Here is a 26,868-nt window from a genome sequence, read left to right as displayed (position 1 = left end):
GTCGAACGTTAATACAGCAGTATTGTCATTTATGGTTATTCCTGCTCAGTTAAGCAACAGAGACAATTTCGCTCGATTCCAATCGCATGAACTGTGTTATGTGTACCATTACGTAGATAGTGTTACACTGTTACTTTAGTAGTCGTCTTGTATTTTTTGTTTCGGGCCAAAATTTTATTTATTTTTCTTTGGTTTTAATGATAATTTTTTTAATATATGTTTCAGCAGGGAAGCCTGATTCTTGTTAATTCTCAATATGACATCAGTCTTGAAGCCTGAGAATGCACTCAAAATTCAAGAGATTATTATTTACTCTGTGATTTATGTTCATGATATATATATAATGATGCAATTGAATCTTCCTGTGTAAAATTCATTATACAGAATTAATCACTGTGGGGCAGAAGCAGGATGCCTTGCAGACACTTCATGGCCTTATTACTTCAAAAAGATACAGAGCATGGCAGAAGACACTCGAAAGGATCATGTTCAAGTATGTAGAACTGTGTGCAGACATGTGTAAAGGGCGGTTTGCAAAGGATGGGCTCATTCAGTATCGGATCATATGTCAACAAGTGAATGTTAGTTCGCTGGAGGAGGTGATCAAGCATTTCATGCACCTCTCAACTGAGAAAGCTGAACAAGCCCGTAGCCAGGCACAGGCATTAGAAGAAGCCCTTGATGTTGATGATTTAGAAGCAGATAAAAGGCCAGAGGATTTGACGCTAAGCTATGTCAGTGGGGAGAAAGGAAAGGACAGATCTGATCGGGAACTTGTCACCCCATGGTTTAAATTTCTTTGGGAAACATACAGGACAGTGCTTGAAATTTTACGGAACAACTCACAACTGGAAGCCTTATATGCTGTAATCTTTCTTCTTCTGACTCTTTACAACTTGTTGGTGTCATAGTTGCTTCATATGTATATGTGTAACTCAAAAAATACACATCTTAAGCAATCAATATTTTTGATATCTATGTTTTATTATGAAGTGGTGCTTGAGTTGCACTAGCTATTTGTTGTTTATAATTTATTGTGGAACTGTTTTATTTCTCTCTCTTTCTCTCTGTCTGGTCTTGAGAGACAAGAAAATATATGCCATTATGGCATTATCAAGTTTTCATATTCCTTGTTATGAAGACTTAAATTTGCAGTGTTTCGGAATTTTACAGTGTGAGTAAATCTAGACATTTAACTGTGGCAGATATTCCTAATGAGTAGTAGTTAATTGTTTGGTTTTGGCGATATATTATTATTATTTTTTAAGTTGTTACTACTGTTCTTTGTCATTTTATATTGTTTTATGCTTTCTTGTAAAGAATGATTGTTTGAGGGTGTGTGTATACTTGTATTTTATGTTGAACGTATAATAGACTCTAATGCCATGTGCAGATGACAGCTCATCGAGCTTTCCAGTTTTGTAAACAATATAAGCGAACAACAGAGTTCCGAAGACTATGCGAAATCATAAGAAACCATTTAGTCAATCTTAATAAATATCGGGACCAACGAGACAGACCAGATCTTTCATCTCCGGAAAGCTTGCAACTTTATCTCGATACAAGATTTGAGCAGCTGAAAATTGCCACTGAACTTGAACTCTGGCAGGTTGGCCATTTCTCATTCTTCTTTGTGCATCTATTACATGTTTCTTTTGTTAATGCATAAGGCATAGATGGTGAATACAAATTGACAATTTGTGTCTGCATGCAGGAAGCCTTTCGATCTGTGGAAGATATACATGGACTAATGTGCTTGGTCAAGAAAACGCCCAAGTCATCCTTGATGGTTGTTTACTATGCTAAGCTGACAGAAATATTTTGGATATCATCAAGTCATTTATATCATGCATATGCATGGTTCAGGCTTTTTTTTATTACAAAAAAGCTTCAATAAGAATCTGAGTCAGAAGGATTTGCAATTAATAGCGTCATCTGTTGTTCTGGCTGCACTTTCAGTGCCTCCTCATAATCGCACTCATGGTGCATCTCATTTAGAACTGGAGCATGAAAAGGAGAGAAATTTGAGGATGGCTAATCTCATTGGCTTTAATCTTGAAACTAAACCTGAAAGCCGAGAAGTGGTACGATACTTTCCCTCAATTGTACACCCAAGGTAGCTTATAGATGTTTGTTTTCTAAATCTTACTATTTGCTTTCTGTTTCCTTTTTGGCTGCCCCCAGCTCTCAAGGTCATCACTTCTTGCTGAACTGGTAAGTTATCTTTTCATTTTTTTTAAAGCTGCTTCTATTAATCTGCATTGGTTGCTTCGATTATGGCTTGCATTATTTGAAACACACATCACAGCTATTGATCTTTGCATTTCTCCTGCTTGTGAATATTTGTTGCATCATTGCATGGTAATTATTTTAAGCTCAATATACCTTCACTGTTATGACACCTGATATTATAGGGATTAGATGGAAAAGGAGATGGAGATGATATAAAATATTATTAATGGAATGATATTTTTTGTGGTAGAAAACAGTAACCTGATCCTCCTATTTATGTTAACATTCTAGATCATGCATGTTCTAGTTTCGCATAACTACTAATAGTACAATTTCAGCCCAATGCACGCTACTGACATAGCAAGGCTCTTAAAATTACCTTAAAATTATGTGGATGTATGTTGTGCATAAATGATCTAATCAGTTAAAAACCTTCCATAGTAAACTGATGATGATGCTTGTTGATGTCAACACTCATTTATTTTTGTTCCATCATAATTGTTTTCTTAATCTCATTGTCTTTAATTGTAAGACTTATGTATAGCGTCTAGCCCATTGATTATTAGGTTTGCAGGTTGGGTGTGGTATGTGTAACCATGACTACTGCAAAGTTAAATGCAAACTTGTCAACTAATGGTGTTAGAATTAGTCTAAAGTTTGTATCTTTGCGTTCATTACAGGCATCCAAGGGTGTGATGTCTTGTGTAACTCAGGAAGTGAAGGACATTTACCATCTTTTGGAACATGAATTTCTTCCCTCGGATCTTGCATTAAAAGTGCTTCCCTTGTTAAATAAAATTGCAAAATTAGGGGGTAAGCTTTCCACTGCTTCATCTGTTCCAGAGGTGCAATTGTCTCAATATGTTCCAGCACTGGAAAAACTAGCTACCTTGAGGTTGCTGCAGCAGGTGCATTTTCATTTTTTGCTCATTTCTTTATGTAAATTTTCTTCTTCTTCTGCTTAGCTATTATTATGCGTGTTAACTTGATGCCTCTTGGTAACTTCTAGGTCTCTAATGTGTACCAGACAATGAAGATTGAGACCTTATCTGGGATGATTCCTTTCTTTGATTTTTCTGTGGTGGAAAAGATTTCTGTGGATGCTGTTAAGCAGAAGTTTGGGTCAATGAAAGTTGACCACATGGAAAATGTTGTAATTTTTTGCAAAATGGTAATGTTTTCCTCCATTTGGTGTGGTTGTCTTTCTCTAAACTTTACGATGCTGTAGGAATACTATGTTTTGCTTGAAGGTCACCTACGGAACTATACAAATTAAGTTTCTGGAATGTTTTGTTACTCTAGCAATACACTGGTTTGTTGATCGATTGTGTTTCAGCTGAATCACTATACCCTGTAATATACAAATAGAGTTCTTTGGTTAACATTCTGAAATGTCTAGAATCAGCTGTTAACATAATATTTGCTGTGGCTGAGTTGGAAATGGGTGGCTTCTGAAAAATAAAGTTTTAGTTGTATGTGAGCACTGAAATTAACAGGTCCTCTGATGGTGTTTTTCTCACACACAATACTCTGAATATACCTATATTATATTACTGATTCTGCCAAGCCACTTACAAGACTTACAATGAGCTATTTATAAACAATAGCAAATGATTATGAATACTAATGACCAACTTAGGAAATCCAAACATAATAATGACTACTTCTTAAAAAACATTAAACTCATTAATGTCCACTAACAAATTCCTAAGGGACACACCCCTTCACAGCAAAGTCTTCATTTTCTATTTTCATTTATTCTATAAATAAAGTTTAAAACCCAACAAGCACTGTGTCGGTCTCAATTTACCAATTTGTTTTGACGACAATTGCTTGATTTCTATGACAGAGTCTCGAGTCTGATGGCTTAGGGGATCACTTGGCCAATTTTGCTGAACAATTGAATAAGGCAAGACAAATGATTTATCCTCCAGATAGGAAGCCATCAAAAATTGGAGCTTTTCTTCCCACGTTGACAGAGGTTGTGGCCAAAGAACACAAGAGGCTTCTTGCTCGAAAATCGATTATTGAGAAGAGGAAAGAAGAGCAAGAACGACATCTTCTTGAAATGGTATAATCTTAATCTTATGAATTAGTGTTAATTTGTGTATTGGGAGTTGATGATTTTTAAAATGATTAAACTTCCTTTAACATTTATATTTGAAGGAACGTGAGGAGGAGTCAAAGAGGTTAAGACTGCAAAAAATAACTGAAGAAGCAGAACAAAGAAGGCTTGCCACTGAGTATGAGCAGAGAAAAAATCAAAGGATCCTTAGGGAAATAGAGGAAAGAGAAAACGAAGAAGCTCAAGCTTTGCTTCAGGAAGCTGAAAAGCGTATTAAAAAGAAGGGGAAAAAGCCAATCATAGAGGGGGTAAGTTGAAGTCTGCCTTCAATTAAATTCCTGATTTGTTGGGTTTGCAAATGTTGACAATAATCCCTATCTGTAGGACAAAATTACCAAGCAGACCTTGATGGAGGTGACTTTGACTGAACAACTCCGCGAAAGACAGGAGATGGAAAAGAAACTAGAAAAATTAGTTAAAACCATGGATTATTTGGAAAGAGCAAAAAGAGAAGAGGCGGCTCCCCTTATTGAAGCCGCATATCAGCAGCACCTAGTAGAAGAAAGGATTCTTCATGAGCGTGAGCAACAAGTATGTTGAACTCTCTCGTTTGCTGGAGTAGCATGGTTCTTTTATAATTTTTGATGTTGGCTTTCACATTTCTTTTTTTTCTCTTGGAAACAATTTAACTATTACATATTTCTCACTTCACTTCATGTTGCAACTAAATGTTCACCACCTACAACATTCCATTTTAACCAGATTTTTGTCTTAAGACTGACTGGGTTAGACTGTGTTTGATGCAGCAAGATGAGCATGCGGGGGATCTTAAGAAGAAGGTGAGGCTTATTCGAATAATGGGTAATAAAGTTAGTATCATCAACACTTTGGCTTCTCTACTGTGTGTCTTGGCCATCATCATAGGCAAATTGTGTTTTCTGTCATTTTTGTTTATTGGAAAAACTTTTTTGGGGGATATTATGAGCTAGGGACATGTGAGGAACTTTTTTGATTATCAAATATTGTTATTTATTTGTTATAAAATTAGTGGAACTATCAAGTATTAAATTTACCTATTATTATTAAGATTGCCCTTTTTCCTTCCCAGCCTTGCACTTTGGCTTGATGTTTTTGTCATGATATTGACTGCTACTATGCAGGAGATATATCAGGAGGAGAGGATCTCTAGGATTTTACAGTCCAGGAAACAGGAGAGGGAAAAAATGAGGAAGTTAAAGTTTTATCTCAAGTTGGAAGATGAGAGACAACAAAAAGTGCGTGAGGAGGAAGAAGCTCGTAAGCGTGAAGGTAATTATTCATTTAAAGAGTAAACATCTTTTTTGGTTTTGGTCCCTCACAACATCTACGAAATTCTTTTTAGTCCCTGACAATAAAAAAGTATCAAATTGGTCCCTAAAATTATGAAAAAAGAGCCACGTTAGTCCTTATGTCAATTCTTCCGTCACTAACGTGACCCTTTTTACATATTATTAGGGGTCAATTTAGTCCTTTTTTATTGTCAGGGATCAAAAAGAATTTCGTAAATATTGGCACGACAAAAAGGATGTTTACTCTTATTTATATGGGAAATCATTTTCTCATGTGATAGGAGATAGCTTTCTTATGTTGTGAGACATCGAAATCTGTGTAATCTTTTTTGTTTTTTTGTTTTTTTTAACAAGTGGTGGGCACCACTTGTTGTGTCTATGGCATGAAAGATGCAACCTCACGTGGCATGAGAAAAGAGAAACCCTATTTATATACAGTCTGTCTGTGCAGAAACATTTCAATGACTACAACATTTCAGGTTCATTGGAGCCTGGATCTGCTGCTCCTGCTCCTGCCGCAGCTGCTGCAGCCCCAGCCTCTGGGAAATATGTCCCTAAGTTCCGGCGAGGAGGAGCTGAAACCACAGGGGCTCCTCCTCCTGAAACAGACAGGTGGCGTAGTGATGATCGCAGAACCGCTTTTGGTTCTGGTGGGGGTTCAAGGTCATCTTCCACTTGGTCATCATCTTCCAGGACACGTGATCGTTAATTATTTTGTGCCCTGATTTGTTGCTAATGCCATTGGGGCCCTTGTTTGGGGTGGGGGTTCATGCCTGATTGTGCTGGTACTCGTGTCTTTTGGTCGGGTTCTCTTTGTACTCTCCCCGTTTTTAGTTCTAGAATTCTTTTTGATACTGAGTTCTTAAATTTATTATCTGCCAATGCTTATGTAGTCCTCGGTTCTGTTGAGGAGCATGCCAACAAAATTTTCTATTTATGATCGAGTGGATTGGATTGGACATGGTAATCGAAATTTCATATTGGACGAGTACGGCATAAGTGCATATCTATTTTTCTTCTTGTTGGTAATGAGTTGGGAAATAGTGAAAAATGATTGGTGGCACTAGTTCTTGGTTTTATTTTCTTCTATTCTTCTAATTTTGAAATTTCATATTTCCATTGGTTAAAAGTACAAATATCTAAGCCACTCGATTTGGTTTAATGGTGAAGGGGTTTAGATAGTTTATGGAAAATTATACTCTTGTGTCACATGAGATTCATCTTTCATGTTACACTCACATAAAAAAAATTGTCTTTTTTTTTTTTTTTTAAATTGGTGGGTACCACTTCATTTATTTCACAACATAAGAAAACTTCTCTCCTACTACATGAGAGAAGTAAAGCCCATAGTTTATATTATATTATGTGTTCAATTTTTATTTGTATATAAAAAAAGTGTTATGTTTATCTCATTTTACATGAGATAAACAACTCTTCTACACACAAAAAAAGGTTCGGTCCCACCACTCTCTTTTTTCTCTCTCCTCTTACCTATGGGTCCCACTTATATTTTTATTTCTGTAACATGAAATAATTTTTTTCTTACAACATAAAAAAAAAATATTCCATAAAAAAAGTACAAATATCTTCGCAATGCAGGGGTTGATATATGTTACTGTAATGCATAATTTCATTCTAGCTTATGTTATATTAGTTTTGAATTTTGACGGATATAATTTACAGCGTTGATATAAATTCCCACGTTCTATTCTTTGTTCTTGTCTGAACTCTTAAAATCTCATTATTATATCTAATATTCAGTAAATCTACAATATCTATCCTTAATATAAGGACTATCCAATTTTTGCAATCTAGATAGATTGTGTAAATTTATTTAGCGAATATGAAAGTAAATTTACAGCTATCGATTGGCTGAATAATAATAATAATAATAATAATATTCTTATATAGTATTATTGTTGTTGTTATTTTAGCTTATAGCATCATCTTCTATTAAAAAAAATTAGAGTAAAGTATCTTTTGAATCTTCAACAAAAATTATGAGGTCTATTTTAATCTCTTAAAAAAAATCAACTTGGGATATTGGTCTATTTGAAATTCAAAATCGACCCAGTTAATTAAAATCGTGGTCTAAAATTCAAAGAAGATTCACGTTAGTCCCTCAAAAGAATTAACATGAATTTATTTTTAATTTCAGAAGAATTACAAGTCAATTTTTTTTCCCATAATTTCTGTTGAGTATCCAAAAGTTATTTTACTAAAAAAATATTATTTGGAACTCGTCGCAAGTAGTTCAAGAAATCATTGGCATATCAACGTTGTGCTAAATTAATAAATTACAACGTCAGCAAGAATAAGATGTTTTTAAAAGGGGTTTATTATTTCTTATATGTAAAAAAAATGTGTGAGCATATAAGAAGAAAAGAAAGAAAGAATAATATGAAATAAATGTATGGAAAATATTTTTCTTATTTCGTTAGAAATAACTATTTCATGCTATATACTGATCAAATTTTGTGCCAATTTTTTTCATTTATTTATTTTTTTATTTTAAAGTGTGGATCCTATATATTTATCTCATGTAAATGAGAGAACCATCTCAAGCAACAATAAAATTAGTAACTCCCTAAATTTATTTGCTAGAAACATCGAATCCTTGCGAAATACAGCTTCTGAAAATGAAACGAAAGCCAATAACAGAGAGGCTAAGTTGAAGTCTGCCTTCAATTAAATTCGGTTTGCAAATGTTAACAATAACCCCCATCCGTAGTAGAAAATTACCAAGCAGACCTTGATGGAGTTGACTTTGACTGAAAAACTCCGGGAAAGACAAGAGATGGAAAAGAAACTGCAAAAATAAGCTAAAATCATGGATTATTTGGAAAGAGCAAAAAGATAAGAGACTGCTCCCCTTATTTAAGCTGCATATCAACAGCGCCTAGTTGAAGAAAGGATTCTTCATGAGCGTGAGCAACAAGTATGTTGAATTCTCTTGCCTTGCCTGCTGGAGTAGCATGTGTTTTCGTATAATTTTGATGTTGGCTTTCACATTTCATTTTTCTCTTGGAAACAATTTTACTATTACATATTTCTCACTTCATGTTGCACCTGAATGTTCACCTCGTACAACATTCCATTTTAACCAGATTTTGTCTTAGATTGACTGGGTCGGACTCTGGTTTGATGCAGCAAGAGGTTGAACTGAGCAAACAGCGGCATGAGGGGGATCTTAAGGAGGAGAGGCTTATTCGAATGATGGGTAATAAAGTTGGTATCGTCAACTCTTCGGCTTCTCTTCTGTGTGTCTTGGGTCTTGCCATCATCATAGGCAATTTGTGTTTTCTGTCTTTTTTGTTTATTGGAAACTTTTTTGGGGGATATTACGGGGACATATTGCCACTTCTTTAATAAAAATTTTCTTGATTGTCACTTCTGAAAAAAAAATTGCCAAAATGCCACGCATGAATCCCGCTGGTCTGACAAGCGGGAATGGACTGGACACGTGTCAACGTCTGAATGGTCAATCATTCTCACTGGGCTGCCCAGCTAGAATGACAGAATGCTGACACGTGGCAAAAGTACAGACATCCAGAGAATGCCTGTGTTTTTGCCACGTTTCAGCATTCTGTCATTCTAGCTGGGCAGCCCAGCGAGAATGGTTGACTATTCAGACGCTGACACGTGTCTAGTCCATTCTCGCTTGTCAGACCAGCGGGATTCAGGCGTGGCATTTTGGCAAAATTTTTTTCAGGAGTGACAATCAGGTAAAATTTTGCCTAAAAAGTGACAATATGGTCATTGTCCGGATATTATGGGCTAGAGGAACTTTTTTGGATTTTCAAATATTGTTATTCGTCATTAAATTAGTGGAACTATCAAGTATTAAATTTACCTATTATTAGGTTTGTTCTTTGTGCGAAATTATAAAAAATAAATTACTTGAGTGCTTTGGTAATTAATCTAGATAGTGGCGCACGATTAATGGAGATAGTGGAGCACTCAGAATTAAAAATACTTTGAAAATAATAACCTAGGAAGAGGGAAAGACTCTCTGTAAATATGAGACGTATTTATTGTATTTGTTCTCCTTTTGAATATAAATAGATATAGTGTTTGGTCTGTTTTAAGCTAAGTAATTCAGCCAAAAAGTGTAAGTTTGTTCAAGAATTATCTGATGTCAGAAGAAGAGAGACAACAAAAAATATGTGAGGAGGAAGAAGCTCGTAAACGTGATGGTAATTATTTATTTATACGTTCTGTTTGTGCAGAAACATTTCAATGACTAAACTTTCTTTTTTCAGATCTTTTAAGTAGTTTAGACGTAGTTTGTTAGAAGAGATATTTTTTTTACGAGAAAAAAAAATTTCGAGAATATGATGAGGTTCTTTTTTTTTGCATAAGTTAGGAAAAGGTGTTAGTTAGATCCAAAAAATTTTCAAAAATATTAGATTAATTATACTAATGCTACGAGAAAATAAAAATTATGATATTTATATTTGTAAATATGAGGTGTAAAATGGAATGATATGAAAAAAAGTTTACCAAAATTATTTTCAATTTTTTCATACCAACCATTAGAAACAAAATTGCCCCATTCCACTTTCTCAAAATTTCTAGGAAAATTCCCGTATCCAACAGCTCTTTCCTCCAAAATCGTCATGATTTTGTTTCCAATTTCACCTATTAATTTTCATTCTTCGTTAGTAACTGCTTATTGCCATCTTTTACACATATTCTAGTAATCTGTATTCTTTTTTGTATTTACTTATGATGGGGTTTTCGAACTTCAGAGGCCGATAGACTAAAGAATGAGGAGGCTGAACGCCTAGCAAAGTTGGCTGAAATAGCTGAAAAGCAGCGTCAAAGAGAGCGGGAACGTGAAGAAAAAGCGACTTAGGAGGGAAGAATTGTTGTCTAGATCTAGACTTTTCCAACGACGTTCGAAGCCTGCTGCTCCTCCATTCCCGGGGAAATATGTCCCCAAGTTCAGGCGAACGGGAGCTAGAACAACAGGGGCTCCTTCCCGTTCTTAGTTCTAGAATTCTTTTTGATACCGAGTTCTTAAATTTATGATCTTCTAATGTTGAGGAACATGCCAACAAATTTTTCTATTTATGATCGAGTGGATTGGATATGGTATTGAGTTGTGAAATAGTGAAAAACTATTGGTAGCCCTGTTCTTGTTTTTATTTACTTATATTCTTTTGACGGAATGTTAAAAGTACATAACTATTTTCGAAAAAATGAACATTTTCTAGTTCCGAAGGTAACTAAAAACTATTATGGTACTAATATCTTCGCCGGGGTTGACATCTATTAACGGAATGCATAATTTCATTCTTGCTTATGTTATTAGTTTAAATTTTTTTATGGATGGTGGAATTGTTGCAAGTGAGGGCATCACGCGTCCTGTTTGCAAGAGAATCTTACATGCTTGTAGGGGGCACTTTCAAGTTCCGAAGGTAACTAAAATCATTGGCATACGTGGATGCCAATGATTCATTTTTCTTCCCAAGTAAAATTGGGAAGTTTTGATACTATTATTGACAGGGTTTTTCAAGTCTATCATGATTTTCTTCCTACTAAATAAATTTAATAAAGACAATAATTAATTTAATTATATATATATGATGAATAGTGAAATTGATATTTGATTCAATTGTTATGTGATTACAATTTTTTATTTGATTATTATATTTGAGTTATATAATTGTGTCTTGATTAGAATTACCAGCTCTGCTGACTGCTTGTGTTTGTGTTTGTTTGATTGCAAAAGTTTGATTACAATTTCTCTTCCTGTTTGTTTGATTCTTTAGGGGAGCAGATTTTCAATGATACAAGTTGCAAAAGTTGGGGGTTGGTAGTGAACAGTGAGGATAATCTCAAACTTTTCAAACTAGGATTAGGATTTATAAATGTATTAGATATATTTAGATTCTTAATTTATATTTTAAATTTTTAAATATTTACATTGAATGTATATTTTGGAATAAGATTATGTTTTAGTTTGCCTTGCACTTGTCCCCCGTTACAGGTGCGATAGTAACATTTCTCCAAATTGATTTTTAATTTAGCTTCCGCAATATTTATGTAATCTTATTAAATAATTTAAATGCAAATTTTTTTAATATCTCTATTATAGGAATATGTTATCCATATAGGAAGTATTCAAATGTAGCCAAAATGCATATGAATGCAATTATTTCTTATACAATTTTTTTTTTGTATAATGGTAGTAATAAGATTTAAACTTTTAAGTTTTAACTTTACACAAATCACACAAATTGTAACGCCTGGCCGCTTAAAGAATCAACGACTATCCCCACATACTAACACGAGACTTTTCAGTGTGCTTTTGTGCTTTTTCCTCACTCGCACATTTTCCGGGAAAACTTCCCAAGAGGTCACCCATCCTAGAATTGCTCTAAGTCAAGCACACTTAACTATGAAGTTCTTCCGTTCCGAGCTACCGAAAAGCAGATGCATCTTGTTAGTATAGGTAGTATCAATTAATTCTTATAAGTTATTCCCAACTGTACCGTCCTATACCAGCACAGTCTCTGGAATTCCTCTCTTTCGGGTGTTGATTCGATTCATTCATGTACCCCCGTCGCTGGAAGCCTGCCAGGAGCCGCTCATTGTCCATGCCCTTTCGCACCGGCGATCACTCCCCGCCCTCGTCAGCGCCCGAGATGTTACCTGCCCACTAGCTTCCGCCTGGTTCGTCCTCGAACCATACCGTACTGGAAGAGAGGCCCTGCTCTGATACCACTTGTAACGCCCGGCCGCTTCAAGAATCAACGACTATCCCCATATACTAACACGAGACTTTTCAGTGTATTTTTTCCTCACTCGCACATTTCCTGAGAAGTATCCAAGTGAGGACAAATCAAGCTGAAAAGTTTGCAAGTTGCCAGACATTACACAAATATATCATTATTAGTTCACTCATAATTTCTTAAGTATTATTCAACTACATAGGATGCATTAATAATAGTTTGCACGCTTATCTTATTGCATTTTTGTGTTATATCGATATTAATTATTTGTGACAACAGTATTACTCCTTCCAATTAAATGTGATGCGCTCGAAAGGGACATCAACATAATTACTTAAGTACCATCTATTTATTTATAAACTGTAATGTTATGCCATTTGATTGTGTATATGTAAGTAAAATAAAAAGTAAACATCAATCCGAAAAAACAAAGTATAAACTGATTATCTGAGCTCAAATGGTCAAATTAATAAAAAATTAGCAAACTTGATTGGAATTAAAGTCAAGAATAAAGTGGTGGCACGAATGTCCATTAAGGTTAAGTTTAAGTCGTCATCACAATTTGAATCAGCAAGTAAAGGTATGTGCAAACTGCAACAAGGAGTAAAATCTTACCCTTTATTTGGCGCATTCAAGTGAAACTCTCAACTTTATACTTCATAATCAGGAAAGTATAAACAAGGTTAGTTAAAGCAGCAATTTATTTTTTGCGCCAACTTTGGTTTCATTGCGAATGCGACACCGCCAATGGAAGTCCTTGTCGTCGTATAACTCTCTCAGCTTCTATTCACTGAAAAGATAAAAAGCACAGAAAGTATCAAACGGCACGAGATCTCATCAAACCCGCGATTTCGAAGCGTTAAACGCAGAGTGTTCTGCGATTAATGGAGTTCGATCCGATCCCATTCGGTTCGTGCTCCAAAGAGCACGAGGCGATCTACCAGGAGTGGTTCAATTACGCTGATTCAGGTACGCACATCTTTCAGCAAATTTTTGCTCCGGTAATTTTAATTATTTTTGGTCCTGTTCTTGTTCGAAAATTTGGAGAAGCAGCAGCGCGTAACTTGAGATTTGATTTTGTTTCTCGGAACGATGGGGTCAATGTGCACTTTGTTTTTCAGATGGGGATGGCCGAATCACGGGGAGTGATGCCACCAAGTTTTTCGCCATGTCCAATTTGTCTCGCCAAGATCTTAAGCAGGTTTTCTATTTTCTGTTTTTCTTTATTATTATTGTTGTTATTATTATTTTCCATTGGAAAGCTGGGCGAATATAGATAGGAATTGTGTATTTGCTGCTGAAGGTTAAATACCACATAATTATTGTGTATGACCTGTACGTTGGTTAAATGCCACTTTCCTTTTGGCAAGGTATGTCAAATGGTAAGAGTGAACATGAAGGTAGTTGGAATGGAGTGAAAAATCTAAAATATGATTGCTTAGCAAGGATATAAGGAGAAAAATAAAAATTGGCCATTATTAGCGTGCCCTACCTAATATTATTTTGTTTTCCTCATGCATGAAATTGGTGTAAGGTGATATTGGTGTGAACATGCAATGAAAAAAGATTAAACTGGGATGATAATATGGTTTTACAAGTTTGCTGTTGTTTTGGTTTTATATTTGTTATCTTCGAGGAGTTATAGTAATTGTAATGTATTCATCTGTATTTTCATTTCAAACAATAAATAACAAGATGTTGTTGACTTTCAATTTTTATTTCTTTTCTACCTTTGCTATCAAGCATACATTGTGGAACTTTGAACTTCCCCTGTCCTTTCGTATCTTAAATCCCTCTCCATTTTCAATTTGCTAAATCAAACGTAGTTGTTGGTATTGAATGGGGTTGATCTTTGATTTGTGGTAGTTCCTTGTAGAATAGCCAGTACATACATTTATTTTGATTTTTTTTGCTATTCAGATTTAAATCTGATCTGTTGTCAGTATAGAGTTTTACTCTGTTAGTGAACCAGTGCCAACTATTTAAGATGACTTTTTAAAACTTCATTTCAAGTGAAATATTTTAATTATTCCTATGATGTGGCACTTCAATGCTTTATGATAATGCTTAGTTTTAGATTGATAATTGATAGGATTTGAACTATTGCAATTTTTTTTTTGATATCCAATTGTTTTTGATGCTGTTTTGTACTCCAACAATTAGAATGGTTTGGGCATTTAATGGATAAGTTGTTGATATAAGTTGTATTTGCTGATAAGTATATCTTTGGTCTTATTTCTTCCATCCATGTTAGTTAAATTGTTCTTTTGTTTTCTCTTGTTGCCAAAATAAGGTGTGGGCTATTGCAGATTCAAAGCGACAAGGTTTTCTTGGTTTCACCGAGTTTATCATTGCTATGCAGGTAAAAGAATGTTATGCTTCATTGAAATTTAATGCTAATAAATTTCCTGAATCTTACACTTTTGAAATGTAGGTAGTTTCTTTGGCACAATCTGGGCACCCAATAACCCATGATCTGCTGATTAATGATGGTAAGTTATGTATGTTTAGGTTTGTCTTCTATTGTTTTGTTTGAATGACTTTTTATAATTGTTTTAGTTAAATATTTTTCAATGCTCATTCTTGCTGCAGTCTGCATTTGTTGATGCTGATTGTCTATCGTAAAGATTTACCTAATGAAATCTTAACTTTTATTTCAGTTGATTTGAAAAATCTAAAACCTCCCACAATGGATGGTTTGGATGTATTACTAGTTGTAAGTATTTCCTTTTATGGTTTTTATTTTTATTTTTTTTAATGGTGTTAGCATTTTGATATTTATTTAGTGAAAGTGCTTACCACTTGGTTTTGTTTATCCAGAAGAAAAAGCATAAACAAAAAGACGTTGATACGAATGGTAATATATTTCTCATTTTATTGAATATGGGCATTCAAACTGATTTTGGTTTCTTTATTTGTTCGTTTCTCTTGAAAATTCAAGTTCAGTAATTAGCAACAATGCAGGTAGTTCTCAATTGCAGCCATCACTGTCAAGTAATTGGTTTTCATCAAAGTCAACGAAAAAGGCAAGCATTCTGTTACTGTTACTTTGATTGTATCTTAGAGCATTATCTTTATCTGCCTCTAGAGAACATACTGAATTTTCGTTTGTAGTTTTCAACTAATGACAGGTTTGGCTTGCATTCTTAGCCTGCTTTTTACATTCTGTTTTCATCATGATTTTGGAAAGTTTCTGTCTCTTTGCTTCTTTTATTAAGATGATGGATACAAATATGTTTAAACTGTTATTAGTGGCCTGCTGAAATTGGCACTAAACTTTTGATTTGTGAGTGCCGAAGTAATATGAGGCCAATATTAATATTGTGCCTGACACTCCACAAGTGAATCTTATTGTGTTAGTTTTGAATTGTTATTATCTAGTTTCTTCTTTTTGGGCTAACAAAATGTGCTTTTTATTTTGTATTTATCTAATTTAGTCTCTGATATTACGTGAATCAATTAGACGGTACCCTATAGGCCATCCTTTAGATATGTTCTCCAGGATCTTTTATCTGTGTGTTTTGCTACTTCTTTGCTGTTGACAGTTCTTAAAAACTGTCAAATATGTTCCTATAGGTTTTTCACTTGAATTTTTGGTGCATATATCTATAGGTTTCCCTTTCCTCTGTGACATCAATAATTGACGGATTGAAGAGGCTCTACATTCAGAAGTTGAAACCGTTAGAAGCTACTTACCGTTTTAATGACTTTGTATCCCCATTACTGGTGAGTGAAACTGGCTACTCTAGATTTAGTGTCACCTTACTTTATTAGTCATGTTGTTACTGTGTTTTAAATATGGACAAGAAACACAATTAGCTTCTTTATTGATTGCAATTCTTTATATACTGTAGACAAATAGCGATTTTGATGCCAAACCAATGGTCATGCTTTTGGGTCAGTACTCAACGGGTAAAACAACATTTATCAAACATCTGCTTAAAAGTAGTTATCCAGGCAAGTGATTATCCTTTCTCTATATCCATGGCATTGCTCATGTCTGTTTTGTAAATATATGTTACTGATGTTTGTCCTGTTTTCGCATAACTGTCAATAGGAGCACATATTGGACCTGAGCCTACAACTGATAGGTTTGTTGTTGTCATGGTATGTTCCAGCCTAACTAGTTTCTCTTCCATGACTCTTTTCTCATTTTTAAATTTATAAATCAATTTGACTTTTAATTCCTGACAAGATATATTTGTGGAAGTAATGCAATTTGTAGTTTGTATCTAGCATTAGTGTCAAGTTTTGACATTTTGAATTATCAGTGTCTTCTTAAAACATGTATTAATCTATATTTTAGTCATCTTGGAATGTGAGTTATTGCATTAACTAGCATCTGGTACTACTACACAGTCTGGACCAGATGAGAGAAGCATTCCTGGAAATACCATTGCTGTCCAAGCTGACATGCCATTTAGTGGTCTTACAACTTTTGGCACTGCATTTTTGTCAAAATTTGAGTGTTCACAAATGCCTCATCCTGTAAGTTGCTCCCGAGCCATTGAAAAACTTTTTGAGATTTTCCTTTTGTAGCATTTGGACTTAACTATTTTTCAATTGTCCAAAGCTACTGGAGCACATTACATTTGTGGACAGCCCTGGAGTTCTATCTGGAGAAAAGCAACGGACACAACGAGCATATGATTTTACGGGTGTAACGTCTTGGTTTGCTGCTAAGTGTGATTTGATACTCCTTTTATTTGATCCTCACAAACTTGATATCAGTGATGAGTTCAAGCGTGTGATATCATCCTTACGGGGGCATGACGACAAAATTCGTGTGGTTTTGAACAAGGCAGACCAAGTTGATACTCAGCAAGTAAGGGCTTGTGTAGTTTAACTTCTATTTGTTTATTTAATGAATCTTTCACAACATGGTTACGCCAAACCTAACCTATATTTGGCCCTATTTTGCAGCTGATGAGGGTTTATGGAGCCTTAATGTGGTCACTTGGGAAGGTACTGAATACACCTGAAGTCATGCGGGTGTATATTGGGTAGGTCACTTCATATATGTACATATATTCCACTGTCAATGTGGAAGTGTGGTCTTTGACATGAAGAATTGTAGAGAGACCACTTTGTTTATAGATCATAAGTTTTTTGAGTTCTCTTTTTGGAGTGTCATGAAGTTACATCAATGTTATTTACATTGGTGGAAGATTTTTGTGCTCAATTAACTTTCTTTTGCAGCTCGTTCAACGACAAGCCTGTAAATGATGCTGTCAGTGGTCCAATCGGTAAGGAACTCTTTGAAAAAGAACAGGATGACCTTCTTTCAGATCTGAAAAATATACCAAAGGCAGCTTGTGATCGAAGAGTGAGTTTATTTATTTGTTTTATTTTGTTTATCATAATAACAGTTTTCCACTAAATGAGATTAGTTTTACTTTCGTGCTCATGTTAGCAAATAAATTATGAAGATTTAAAGATGGCTGGCACAGTGGATATGATTCAATTCCAATGAAGCCAGCCTTTTGATTTGGTTGTTTTTCCTTTTGTGGAATTTTTTTTAAAAAAGAAAACAAATTGTGAACTCTTCTGGGGCATCTTGTCCATACAAAAATACTAGTCTCCTTTTTCTGTGGTATACATTTTATGTTGAGATATTCAAGTGTGATGAGTCTCACATTGGTTGGTAATGAGCTAAGTGAAGAGTATATAAGTGAAAGGACCCATGAACCCAATGCCTTAAGGTTTTGGGTTGAGACATGGTGTCGGATCCACTTGCTACGGTTGGTGTAGCCTTAGCTCATTGGTGGTGGCCCCCCCGCCACGGGCTTCCCCTGGACCTGCTTGACATTGGAGTTTGAGGGAACGAATTTCTCAACAGTGGTATCAGAGCCGGATTGGGCTCGAGCTAGCCTATTGATTGGCTAGGAGGCGGGTCGAGTACTTTGCGCTTCGGGTACTCGGTTGAGGGGGAGCATACCAATGGTGGGTTTCACACTTGAGGGGGAGATTGTTGAGATATTCAAGTGTGATGAGTCCCACATTGGTTGGTAATGAGCTAAGTGAAGAGTATATAAGTGAAAGGACCCATGAACCCAATGCCTTAAGGTTTTGGGTTGAGACATGGTGTCGAATCCACTTGCTACGGTTGGTGTAGCCTTAGCTCATTGGTGGTGGCTCCCCGCCACGGGCTCCCCCTGGACCCGCTTGATATTGGAGTTTGAGGGAACGAATTTTCCAACAGTGGTATCAGAGCCGGATTAGGCTCGAGCTAGCCTAGTGATTGGCTAGGAGGCGGGTCGAGTACTTAGCGCTTCGGGTACTCGGTTGAGGGGGAGCATACCAATGGTGGGTTTCACACTTAAGGGGGATGAGATATTCAAGTGTGATGAGTCCCACATTGGTTGGTAATGAGCTAAGTGAAGAGTATATAAGTGAAAGGACCCATGAACCCAATGCCTTAAGGTTTTGGGTTGAGACATGGTGTCGAATCCACTTGCTACGGTTGGTGTAGCCTTAGCTCATTGGTGGTGGCTCCCCGTCACGGGCTCCCCCTGGACCCGCTTGACATTGGAGTTTGAGGGAACGAATTTCCCAACATTTTATAGCTGCTATTGTAGAGGGTTCTCTCATCTCTTAAATTTCAGTATCCAGTTAGTTACTATTTATATTTTATTTATTGGAGTTGCTTCTTTGCATAATTAATATATCATTTGTATATATTGACCATTGTAGATCAATGAATTTGTAAAACGAGCCCGAGCAGCCAAGATACATGCTTATATTATTAGTCATCTCAAAAAGGAGATGCCTGCTATGATGGGCAAAGCTAAAGTACAGCAAAAGCTCATTGATAATTTGGCAGGTGAATTTGGAAAGGTATGAATCCAACTGTACATCCGTTCTGCTCACCTGCTTGTCTCTATGATAAGACTAAATGACCGAAAAATTTACAACAGGTACAAAGGGAGTTCCATTTACCTGCAGGTGACTTTCCAAATGTTGAACATTTTAGAGAGATCTTGAATGGTTACAATATTGACAAGTTTGAGAAATTGAAACCAAAAATGATACAAGCAGTTGATGAAATGCTAGGTTACGACATTCCTAACCTCTTGAAAAATTTTAAGAATCCCTATGATTAGGTTTATGAGCAAATTGAGTCAGTCATATATTGTAACTAAGATTGGTAGCAAATGTAAGCCTCTGTACCTTTTGTAGCAGATTGAGAGCGTGATATAGTTCCCGGGGTCATTATGTATTGTACATGCATCATGGGATCTTTATGGAATGTACCATTGGGTGCCGTTCTTCTGTAGGGAATTTTATTGTCCAATATCTGTATTTTTTTGTCATCAACAATAAGTTTCAAGACAGAAAATAAAAGGAAAACACAACTATTTGTTTTTCTCTAAGTTCCTTCTTTGTTGAATGTAGCTACTTGCTTGAGTTTGAATCCTGGGTTAGCACTTAATTTTTCTAATTAAACCTGTTATGTGAGAGTCATCCTTAAGATCGTTCGGAAGGAATGCTATTGTCGTACAATTATATGTTGTCAATAATAGTTCAGCTCTTCTAGCTGTTTTTACTGCTTTCCGTAAACTATTTGAGTTCTAGATCCAGGACCCTAATAAAACTTTCCCTCTTTCCCACTTCCAAAAGTAATTTCCAAGGTACAAGACTCTAATCTTCCCTAGAAACCGCGGATGGCGTTCACAATGAGATAAATGAAAGGTAGATTTTATCATGTTTGGATAGAGGTATTATTAGAGTTTCTGTATTGAAGGAGAACGAAAGAAACTGAAGAACAATAAGAGAGAGAATGAGCTGGAAGTACATTTTGTATTTAATCAGTGAAATGAATCAATCGTACAAGATATAACTAGGACTCTATATATATATAGAGCCCAATGCTAACCCAAAGGTGAGTCAGCACATCTAACTAACTGTGTAACCAGATCTAACAAACAGTAACAAGCCCAACAACTATGACAGCTAATACACAGCTAATATAGGAAGTATAATCAGCTACAGCTGATACATGAAAGCTAAGTTACAGCTACAAAGAGTGAGATATTATTATAACACTAATACTCCCCCTCAAGCTCAGCAGTGTTGAGAAGGTAAGAGAGTGTCCAAAACTCTGAGCTTGTCACGGAACGCAGCAAAGGAGGCAAGAGGTAGGGGTTTTGTAAATGTATCAGCTAGCTGAGCTGTAGCTGGGATGTGAGAAACCAGAATGTCCTTGGCAACCACCTTTTCACGAAGAAAGTGCAAGTCCAACTCAAGATGCTTTGTGCGAGCATGCAAGATGGGATTGTGAGCAATAGCTACAGCACTAAGATTGTCACACAAAATTTGAGGAGCTGACAGAGAGAGTTCCAGCTCCTGAAATAAGGATTTAATCCATAAAATTTCTGTACAAACCAAAGCCATACTCCGATATTTAGCTTCAGCCGTAGATCTGGCTACAAGAGGTTGTTTTTTGGACCACCAAGAGATTAAATTCGGGCCAAGAAAAATGCATGCACCGGAGGTTGATCTTCTATCATCAGGATCACTTCCCCAATCGGCATCACAAAAGGCAGTAAGAGGAAAGGAGCCTGTGGTTGATTTTACAGGTTGAAAATGAAGTCCAAAGGAAATAGTGCCTTGAAGGTATCGTAAAATCCGTTTTACTGCTTTCCAATGGTCCACCAAAGGCTGACTCATGAATTGGCAGATCTTATTCACAGAAAAGGAAATTTTTGGCCTAGTGATAGTTGCATACTGCAGTGCACCTACAACTGACGATACAGATGAGGGTCTTCGAAAGCATGAGAGCCAAACTTTGATAACTTGCAACTAGAAGACATAGGAGTGGAGATAGGCTTGGCTTCAAGCATGTTCACTCTAGTAAGAAGATCCTTGATATACTTTGATTGAGAGAGAGACAAGGAACCTTTAGAGAGGCGTTTAATCTGAATTCCAAGGAAGTAATCAAGACTGCCAAGATCCTTCAAAGCAAAGGAAGTGTTAAGGTGAGAGATAAATTGCTGAATAAACTGAACACTATTTCCTGTCACAATGATATCATCTACATATACAAGCATGTAGACTCTCAAGTTTCCAGCTTTGTAAATGAACAAAGAGGGGTCAGATCTGCTTGCATGAAACCCAAAGGACAGAACAGAGCTCTTTAGTTTGTCAAACCAAGTTCTTGGTGCTTGTTTGAGACCATAGAGTGACTTGTGGAGTTTGCAAACTAAGGATTTGTCTTGAGATACAAAACCAGAGGGTTGTTCCATAAAGACCTCTTCCTCTAGGTCCCCATTTAAAAAGGCATTATCAACATCAAGTTGCCTTAAGGACCAGCCATATGTGAGAGCAATGGCAAGTACAGCTCGGATTGTGGCAGGTTTAACAACTGGAGAGAAGGTTTCATTATAGTCAAAACCAGGTCTTTGGTGAAAGCCTTTAGCCACTAACCGAGCTTTGTATTTGTTGACACTACCATCAATATTCTCCTTAACTTTGAACACCCATTTGCACCCTATAGTGCGTCTACCATGAGGTAAAGGGACAAGTGACCAAGTGTTGTTCCTCTGTAAAGCTTCATACTCCAACTCCATTGCCTTGAACCAGTGAGGACTTTTAAGTGCCTGTTTAACTGATGCAGGTTCAGAATGTGTTAATAGAACAAGGTTCCTAGCCACGGATTTGGATCTTGTGGTAATGGAGTGGGCAGGGGAGGATGAGCTTAAGGAATTGGAAGGAGCATAATCTGAGTGGGAAGATTCAGGACTGGTACTGTGACTAGAGGGTGAAGTAGATATTGGTGTAGGTGACAAGTAATTGCTGTGAGAGATGGACAAATCAGTGTGAGAGACAGTAGGTGACATGTGAGGTGTAATAGTAGTATGGGATGCACTTGTAGAGTTCGAGGGGTAGGTGATTTCAGTAGGTAAGACATCAGTCCCGGAAATTATGGGAGAAAAGGTAGGTAAGGGAACAAATGAAGAAGGAGATACCTGTGGGGTGTAAGAAGACTTATTGGGGAACCACTCTTTGTAAGGGAATCTATATTCATTGAATGACACATCTTTTGAAATGAAGATTTTATTGTCAGGACTCAAGCAAGTTTATCCCCTATGATTTGGTGAATAGCCCAGAAAAATACATTCTCTTGATCTAAACTTTAACTTATGTTTGTTATACGGTCTGAGGAAAGGAAAACATGCACAACCAAAGGTCCTTAGGAAGTTATAGTCACGAGGCTGCTTGAAGAGCTTAGAGTAAGGATTCTCAAAGTGTATAGCAGTTGATGGGAGTCTATTAATGAGGTAACTGGCAGTGGTAAAGGCATAATCCCAATATTGCATTGGGAGTGATGACTGTGATAGGAGAGCTAAGCCAGTTTCCACTACATGACGGTGTTTCCTTTCAACCACTCCATTTTGGTGAGATGTGTAGGGACAGGTGACTCTATGAGCTATGCCATGTGAGTTGAGATATGAGGAAAAGACACGAAACTCACCACCCCAGTCAGTTTGAAGTGCTTTCAGGGGTAGTTGAAATTGATTAGTTATCATTGCATGAAACTGTTTGAAAATACCAATGGCATCAGATTTCTGTTTGATAGGATAAAGCCATGTATATCTAGTGTGAGCATCAACAAATGAAATGTAGTATGTGTTACCAAGAGTTGATTTTAGTGGTGAGGGTCCCCATAAGTCACTGTACACAAGGCTGAAAGGTTCATTATATTATGTAGTAGAGGCTGAAGAGTGTTGTCTATGTGATTTTGCACAAGAACAAGAAGAACAAAACTCTGTCATTTTATTACTAACATGTATATTACAAGATTTCAGAACACTTTTAAGAGCATCTAGGTGTGGGTGCCCCAAACGACAGTGCCACAGAGAGTACAAGGAATTAGAAGGAATACACATTTTATTCCTAGTATCTAAGGCAGTATTGGAATTTTCAACAAGATTGACAGAGTTGCTTGAAAGATATGTACTGGAATAGCTAGTATTTGTCTGAGAGGTTGGATTTTTGTAGAGCTTCAGATCTGGGAAGTGATATAGACCATCAGTGCCAACAGCACCTTGAAGCAAGATCTTATGTGAATCCTGGCATTTTACAAAACAGACATCAGAATGGAATTCAAAGAAGACAGAGTTATCCTTGGCAAATTTGCTAACACTGATAAGATTTTTGGTAATCGAAGGAACCAAAAGTAAATTTCTAAGGTGTAGGTGTGTGTTTGAATGAAGAGGAGATATGAAAGATGAAGATCCAATGGTTGTTACAGGCAAACCTTGACCATTCCCAATCAATATCTGATCTAAACCACTGAGGCGTTGACCTTGTACAATATTCTGAGGTGATGCAGTAACATGACTTGATGCACCAGAATCAAGAACCCACTCAAGAAGTGAAGCAGCATTTGATGCAGATGGCAGAGAAGGTTGCATTGTCATATAGGCTTGTCCTTGGTTCTGAGGTCTGTTGTACTGAAAGGATCTGACAGGATGAGACTGTTGCTGAAGAAAGAATTGAGGATAGGAAGTATTTTGTGGTGGAGGTAGATTTGGAGTAAAGTTTTCTTCAAACCTATGCCAACAGTCCTTCACATCGTGCCCATACTTGTAGCAAAGTTGGCAATATACATTAGATCTATTTCCTCTACCTCTACCTCTACCTCTGTTAAACCTTATGTTAGATCTTCCTCTTCCCCTGTTTTGGCCATTTGAGGTGTTAAACTGTTTGAAATGTTGTTCCTCTGTTCTGCTCTGTTTTCTGAACTTGTGAACAGTGTCATCTTCTTCATCAGATCCAGTCTTCTGAGGTGTTTGAACACACTGGGTTAAGTTTATTGAGGCTCCTTCTGCGAGTAGCTGTTCATTCTGCTTGATAAGAAGTTTTTCATAAGCCATTAGCTCTACTCCTAGATGTGCAACGGAGTAAGCATTTTCTCGACCATGTATCATCATCACGAAGGAGTTGTAGTCTGGGGACAATCCTTCGAGTATGGTTTCAGTATGCTGTTCAACAGAAACTGGACTTCCAATTGATTTGAGTGAATCACAGATTGTTTTGATTCTTGCAATATATTCCTTCGCTGTTTTTGCACCTTTCTTCATCGTCTTTAGCTCAGATCTGAGTTGTCAGGCTCGTGACTTCATTACACCATGGAATAGCTTGTGTATGTTGTTCCATGCCTCAAAGGAGTGTTTAACTGGAAGAATATCATTTACCACTGGTTCAGAGATGGTAGATAGCAACCAGGTCAAGAGCATTTGATCTTGCATCAACCAGTCAGTATAGGCTGAACTGAGATTGTTATTCTCTCGATCTTCATCTGAGTTGAACTTCAAAGGTATCTTTGGTTTCACCAGAAATCGTTGCAGTTGGTGAGAGGTGATGATTGGATCTATGATCTGATTCCAAAAAAGGTAGTTATCTTCGGATAATCTTGCAGAGACTTGAAAGTTAAAAAGTGTAGACGGATTTTTGAGTTCCATCGTAGATCTAGAGGCGGATTCTCCAGATCTGTTTACTGGAGTTGCATTTGGAGTTGCACTTGTGTCAGAGTTGGATGCGGAAGACATGTTTGAAGGCTCTTGATACCATATTAGAGTTTCTGTATTGAAGGAGAACGAAAGAAACTGAAGAACAATAAGAGAGAGAAATGAGAGAGAATGAGCTGGAAGTACATTTTGTATTTAATCAGTAAAATGAATCAATCGTACAAGATATAACTAGGACTCTATATATATAGAGCCCAATGCTAACCCAAAGGTGAGTCAGCACATCTAACTAACTGTGTAAACAGATCTAACAAACAGTAACAAGCCCAACAACTATGACAGCTAATACACAGCTAATATAGGAAGTATAATCAGCTACAGCTGATACATGAAAGCTAAGTTACAGCTACAAAGAATGAGGTATTATTATAACACTAATAGGTATTTAGGAAGGGAGAAAGTTAAATAAGAAAATGACTCAGATCCAATATGTCCAATAGTTTTTTCATTCTAATTTATTCTATTATGGGTTTATCAACCGGAGGTAAAATTATCTTAATGGAGTTCTTAATGTTTCTATAAATGATAATACTTTAATGTTTACGGTGAATACAGTTAAGTTATCTGCATTCATACTCAAAACGACGTTGTTTAAGGTTGAAAGATTAAAAAATTATAATAATAAAGACTATTATAATCTTAGAATAAATTATAATTAAAAAAAATCTTGATTTTCGCACTAAAATGACATCGTTTTGTGCAGTGTTCATAAAATCGGACTGACCCGACCGAGTTGACCCGGAAACCGGTAAATTGCTCATATAACCGGTTGGGTTGAAGCAACGGACCGGTCATGCATCAGAACCGGTGTGACCCGACCTGGTCCCAAAAAAAAAATCCAAAAATCATAATGGACATATTTGAATATTTTTTTGCTTATTGATTTACATAAGTTATGCACCTACAACACTAATATTATCTCAATTATGCACTATGCAGAAAATATTGATTTGATTTATAGTTAGAGATGTCATTTTCTGAACCTAAAATTCTGTATCACGATTATTTTATTTTTGTTTGATTCTTTATTGGATAATAATATGTGATTTATTATTTTTTATATTAAAATATTTGAAATTTTTATTATTTTTTTAAATATTTGAGTATGTTTATATTTTTTAATATAAATTATAAAATTGCATGTAATTACCGAGCCAATTTTAATAACATTGGTTTTGAGTTCAATGTAGATAACTTATTTATATATAGGATTCGTTTTTTCGAAAGTTACTTTTGACTCCAGAATAAGACTTTAAAATCTTACTTTCCATCTCAATGGTTGCCATTTGTAATGTAATTAATAAGGGGAAAAATATCTAATATTGTTTTAGACAATTTTGTCTAATGTTCTCCGAAATGACGTCATTTTAGGGTTGAAAAATTAAAAAAATAGATTGATAGAGATTATTATAACCCTAAAATAAATTAAAATTACAAATGCACCATAATTTTTGCCCTAAAACGATGTCATTTTGGTGAACATTAGACAAAGTTATCTAAAGTAACTTTAGAAAAAATGAACACAATTAATAATTAATTAATGGGTTCATTTTTTCTGCAGTTACTGCAGATAAGTTATCTGCAGTAAGTCAATACGACGCCGTTTTGGGGCGGAAATCATGGTGTTTTTGTAATTTTAATTTATTTCAGGGTTATAATAGTCTTCATATTTATAATTTTTGGAGATTTTAATACCAAAACGACGTCGTTTTGGGAATAAAGGCAGATAACTTATCTGCATTAACTGCAGAAATATTTTTCCCTTAATTAATTAGTACGACTTCCTAAACTATAACCGTTAGATAAGCGGAAATCAAATTGAAAATAAAACTTGTATGTCTTACTCTGGAGTCAAAATATCACCCTATATATATAATTTATAATATATATATATATATATATATATGGGCTTGTTTATTCTCATGTTATAGGAGAGGAGTTATCTCTTATCATAGATACATAGTTGGGGG

The 26,868-nt window shown here is 35.9% G+C and overlaps 1 protein-coding gene and 1 pseudogene across 3 annotated transcripts; both read left to right on the top strand.

The window, feature by feature from the left end:
* Positions 1 to 256: 256 nt before the first annotated feature.
* LOC133288468 (eukaryotic translation initiation factor 3 subunit A-like) lies at positions 257 to 10,619 on the top strand (annotated as a pseudogene).
* Positions 10,620 to 13,083: 2,464 nt separating this feature from the next.
* Positions 13,084 to 19,692, top strand: LOC133288487 (EH domain-containing protein 1). 3 transcript variants are annotated; one of them, XM_061486251.1, is made up of 16 exons: positions 13,084 to 13,334; positions 13,487 to 13,566; positions 14,659 to 14,727; positions 14,800 to 14,857; positions 15,026 to 15,081; positions 15,186 to 15,222; positions 15,330 to 15,391; positions 15,978 to 16,091; positions 16,220 to 16,322; positions 16,423 to 16,472; positions 16,725 to 16,853; positions 16,939 to 17,190; positions 17,289 to 17,368; positions 17,565 to 17,691; positions 19,059 to 19,202; positions 19,283 to 19,692. In XM_061486251.1, the coding sequence occupies exons 1-16, from the start codon at positions 13,250 to 13,252 to the stop codon at positions 19,466 to 19,468; spliced, it is 1,632 nt and encodes a 543-aa protein (XP_061342235.1). In that variant the 5' UTR covers positions 13,084 to 13,249; the 3' UTR covers positions 19,469 to 19,692. The 3 variants fall into 3 exon arrangements, with proteins under 3 accessions (XP_061342235.1, XP_061342236.1, XP_061342237.1); XM_061486252.1 differs by having other exon boundaries at positions 15,312 to 15,391; XM_061486253.1 differs by having other exon boundaries at positions 13,285 to 13,334; positions 14,675 to 14,727.
* The last annotated feature ends 7,176 nt before the right edge of the window (positions 19,693 to 26,868 follow it).

This window comes from Gastrolobium bilobum, unplaced genomic scaffold, assembly GCF_033153095.1.
Source record: "Gastrolobium bilobum isolate Gb01-03AN ecotype WA unplaced genomic scaffold, APGP_CSIRO_Gbil_v1 utg2184, whole genome shotgun sequence".
Taxonomy (NCBI): domain Eukaryota; kingdom Viridiplantae; phylum Streptophyta; class Magnoliopsida; order Fabales; family Fabaceae; genus Gastrolobium; species Gastrolobium bilobum.
Note: the sequence above shows the minus strand (reverse complement) of the source record. Positions and strands in the feature narration are given on the sequence as shown.

Bases quoted from the DNA above. Each gene is read 5' to 3' on its own strand.
- LOC133288487 (XM_061486252.1), top strand. From the start codon at position 13,250: ATGGAGTTCGATCCGATCCCATTCGGTTCGTGCTCCAAAGAGCACGAG. The intron at 15,082-15,185 runs GTAAGTATTTCC...TTGTTTATCCAG, and splicing joins GTTTGGATGTATTACTAGTT to AAGAAAAAGCATAAACAAAA. The intron at 16,473-16,724 runs GTATGTTCCAGC...ACTACTACACAG, and splicing joins ATAGGTTTGTTGTTGTCATG to TCTGGACCAGATGAGAGAAG.